Source organism: Rutilus rutilus, assembly GCF_951802725.1.
Source record: "Rutilus rutilus genome assembly, chromosome: 10".
In the NCBI taxonomy this organism is placed as follows: domain Eukaryota; kingdom Metazoa; phylum Chordata; class Actinopteri; order Cypriniformes; family Leuciscidae; genus Rutilus; species Rutilus rutilus.
In genome coordinates this window covers 13569144-13573580 of record NC_140215.1, presented here as the reverse complement: position 1 = coordinate 13573580, position 4437 = coordinate 13569144, and the positions used below count along the sequence as shown (strand labels likewise).

Here is a 4437-nt window from a genome sequence, read left to right as displayed (position 1 = left end):
AGTTCACTGTACTAAAATGGCCCCCACAGTCACCAGATCTCAACCCAATAGAGCATCTTTGGGATGTGGTGGAACGGGAGCTTCGTGCCCTGGATGTGCGTCCCACAAATCTCCATCAACTGCAAGATGCTATCAATAACTATCAATATGGGCCAACATTTCTAAAGAATGCTTTCAGCACCTTGTTGAATCAATGCCACGTAGAATTAAGGCAGTTCTGAAGGCGAAAGGGGGTCAAACACAGTATAAGTATGGTGTTCCTAATAATCCTTTAGGTGAGTGTATATAGTAATAGTATTCAGTGAATATGAATAGTATATGAATAACATTCTGATGAATATGAATAGTACTTCAAATAGTATTGTGGTGAGTAAATTATTAGGACATTTTCATTTTGGGGTCAACTAATCCTTTAACTGTTTCGCCAACATAAGAGTGTGTTTAGTTTGCTGTGTTAACTGTTTTGAGAGCTGTTACCTGAGTTTGGAGAAATGTACCAAATCGATTGAGATAAAGCATAATTAGAATGGAAACGCCACTTTTAAGTTTGACCATATTTTTGTTTTCGGTCAAATTGCCTTTTGAATGGGAGTGCTAGGGGCACGACTATGATAGCATCAAAATCTATCTAATAGTAGATGACTATTGATTTTAGCTCTAGGAGGAAATCTATTCAGTATAAGCAAACAAGTATTAATGGAGTGGGTATTGAGAGTGTTGAACAGTACAAGTATTTGGGTACTGTCTTAGATAACAGATTGTCTTTTTTTCCAAATACTGAAGCTTTGTGTAAGAAGGGGCAGCAAAGACTATTGCTTGCGGAAACTAAGGTCATTTAACGTGGATAAAACACTGATGTGTATGTTCAACAGATCCTATATTGAGTTGCTGTTATCTTTTTCACTGTTATGCTGGTTTAATTCTCTAAATGCGAAAAACAAGAATTGTCTTGAGAGGATTGTAAACCAGGAAAGTGAAATAACGGGTAAGAAGCAAATGACTATGGCCCAGCTATATCACAAACAGGTTTTGGGTAAAGCCCAGAGCATATTGTTAGATGATTCCGAACCCACATATCACGAGTTTTAACTCTTCCCTTCAGGTATTTGGTATAGAACTCCTAATAGTAAAACAAATTGGTTTAGACATTCATTTATCCCCTTAGCTGTAAAGTTCTTATATTAAAGGAAAATTCTTTTTAGTAAGGAAAATGTTTTTTTATTTATTTTATTTTTTATTTTCTTCCCCTGTATTGTGTGTATGTGTTGTCTTGTGAGACATGCTTGTATGCTGCAACCAAATTGCCTTCGCGAAATTAATAAAGATTAACTGAACTGAATTGAAACTGAATCGTTGGAGCACACACACACACACACACACACACACACAAACACAAACACACAAAACTCACTTTTGTTCTCAGCTATTTTGACAATAATGGCTGTATGTGTTGAGTTATTTTCAGAGGACAGTAAATATATACTGCTACAAGCAGCACATTGACTACTCTAAAATATAGTTTTATTTCTATAGTATTGTCCCTTGAGAAGATAAACTAAAATATTTGCTGAAATGTGAGGGGTGTACTCACTTTTGTGAGATATTGTAAGTAATGGGATATTTTATAAGACAGAAAATAAAAAGAGCCCTGGATGAAGTCCAAATTTGCTTACAATTCATTGTCGGAAACAGACGTCTTTAGTGTTTGTCAATGATGAAGCAGCTGTGTGCAGCTTGCTTTAACCCCTATCCTGATGATGACTTCATTTAATGCCATTCTACTAACCATATCCTCAAACCTTGCTATGCAATATACTTATATTTTTATATACATTAATTTGATTGTCCACAATGCACATGATTTGCTTTATCAATGCTTTTATTAAACTGAGGAGTGTTACAGAGAAAATATTGAGAAGAGATTAAAGTTTAGAAGAGATTTGATTTCAGAATAACATTTTTGTAAATATAAGATCAGAAAAAGTAAATGTAGTACAATCAAAGTACATGTGGAGCAGGATGACTGCATATGATCTCACACGTCCGCAACACAAATATAGTTCTTTGAGCCTGAACAGGTTGCATCGTTCCAGCAACGGTTAGCTGTAGGGTGGAATAATGAAATAAGTTATTCTGATCATTATAGTGGTGTTAGAATCAAAATAAAATAGAATGTTCAACTTAAAGTACTTTGTGAAATCCAAATGAGTCATTTCATGTTACCGTATAATATCAAATTGTAAATTATATTAAATAAAAAAAAAACAGTGTATTCTCACAGGTCCAGTTGATCTCCAAACAGTTCTCTGAACCACCGGCATTGTTAGGTTCTGCAGAGCACCAGTTGGTAAAGTCATTCACAGTTCCATCACTCCACAACCACTGTCCCTCCTAATGAGTGAAGAGAATGAATACAAAAAGTGCACTACTGTAGTCAGACTTAAGAAGCTAATTAACTTTGGCTTTGAAGTCAAACCATCTTCATTAGAAACATTGCATTTACTGTTTCAAGCAGGAATTTAGTTTAGACAAACAAATGGGTCTCTTTAGGGCACACTTTAACTTACTTGTACACCATCATGACCACCAACCCACAATAATGTGGAAGAAGAAGGCAACAGACTCAGCAGGAAATCATTTTCCGGTTTACTATGCACAGATGCAAGATTTGCACCAAGAGTTTGACAGTTTTTCTGAAGAGAAAGATTTTTTTTGTCAATATAAAATATAATCTTTTTAGCAGAAAGCATAAGTGAACTTTTAAACTACATTTTAGTAATTTAGTAAACAAGTCTGCTCTGATTGATTATTTGATCAGTATCAGTTTTCTGTATTATTTATTTGCAGAAAAGAAAGTTTTACTTAAAAAAAAATCTTTATATGAAGTGTCTTTAACTAATACTAACATTTAAAATAATCATTTGTTTCAGTGCACTTATTGTGTACATACATGTTTTTGCATTGTACTTATATTTAAAAAAATTGCATCCAATTAATACAGCTGTAATTAATTTCTGTAATTAGATCTATGATTACACTGTTGATCCGTCCCTTACACCTTAACCCAACCTTAAACCTAACCATACCATCAAACCTGTCCCTAACCTAACCTGTCCTTAACCCATATCCCACCTCAATAGCAGCAAAAGTGTTTTACATCAACACATTAAGTGCATTGTACCAAACTATTTATTTATTTATTTAGATGTAAAGACACCTAATAAAAAGTGTTGTCCACATCACCTTGTTGTAACTAATACATTACCTCTGCTGTGATCCAGGTAACCGACTGAGAGAAGTACTTGTAGCACCGGAGTCCAAAATTTGTCCATCCATAGGGGCATTTTTCAACTAAATTAACTGTGCATCCAGTACATAAATGTTATAGGGCTTTTGTAATACTCACAGAAAAGAATGTTTTTAATTTGTATTATTTTATGTAGCTTATTTTATGTTTGTGTGATCATGTGCTGAAATTAATTGTACTTTGACACTGTAAATCCCTCATTAATCATGCAAATAATAGTAAATGGAATGTTGTACATTTCCAAAATGCTCTATTACCTATAAGGGTTTTACAATTAAATGTTTAAGGTTGTAAAGGTTACCTTCTGCATTTCCCATGGAGAAGATAATGAAAAGAAGAATTAGACTTCTCAGCATTGCCATCATGAACCTGAAATGAACCTAAAATGAATAAGCAGGAAAGGTTAAATGTCTGTACTCATATGCTGAACACTGTGGATTCTCAATGCATTTTAAAGACAAAGCAAAAAGATACTTTAAAAATGTTATTCAGTAGGTTTCTGTTCCAAAAACTCACCTTGATTTTAAGATAGTTGAATCTCAGAGGAAGTTTTTGTGAAGTTCCAAAAAGAGCCCTGCTTTTATACTTTACTGTCACTCAATGTGTACTTAAAGTCACGAGAATGAACAGGATGTGATTGTTTGGTATGTATACTTTTGTTCACATGAAATAAATTCCAAATATTGGAGAATGAGATACGATAAGCCTGTAGAAATGTAAATGTTAATAAACTAAATATTTATTTTTAAGTATTTTAAATATTTATAGTTGTTAAATAAGGGTTCATAAGGGATATTTCCCACATTAAATATTTAAAATGGTATAAATTACAAATTATAGTCACTTTCTTTTGTATAAGCTTTAAAAAACATCCCCAAAAAAAATGTTGTGTAATGAAGTGCACAACGAAGGAAATACTCAAAATAAATACTTAGTCCAAGAATCAAAACAATGATCAGGAGAATAACCACAAACACAACCACAATACACTTAAATACACTGGCAAACCAAGGAGCTAACGAGATAATTAAGACAGAACAGAATGAATTCATAGAATGAATTAGAAACACACATTAAGCCTAGTTCACACTACATGACTTTAAAACGTCGGGCTGAACTGTGCAGTTCAT

General features: G+C 33.5%; 1 protein-coding gene across 2 annotated transcripts; it reads right to left on the bottom strand.

Annotated features, from left to right (window-relative positions):
* Window positions 1–1853: 1853 nt before the first annotated feature.
* LOC311298994 (ladderlectin-like) lies at window positions 1854–3913 on the bottom strand. Of its 2 annotated transcripts, none has more exons than XM_084422377.1 (6): window positions 3824–3913; window positions 3609–3687; window positions 3266–3360; window positions 2568–2693; window positions 2280–2391; window positions 1854–2103 (listed from the first exon to the last, which is right to left on the bottom strand). In XM_084422377.1, the coding sequence occupies exons 2-6, from the start codon at window positions 3670–3672 to the stop codon at window positions 2036–2038; spliced, it is 465 nt and encodes a 154-aa protein (XP_084278503.1). In that variant the 5' UTR covers window positions 3673–3687; window positions 3824–3913; the 3' UTR covers window positions 1854–2035. The 2 variants fall into 2 exon arrangements, with proteins under 2 accessions (XP_084278503.1, XP_084278504.1); XM_084422378.1 differs by having other exon boundaries at window positions 3609–3676; window positions 3824–3863.
* Window positions 3914–4437: the final 524 nt, after the last annotated feature.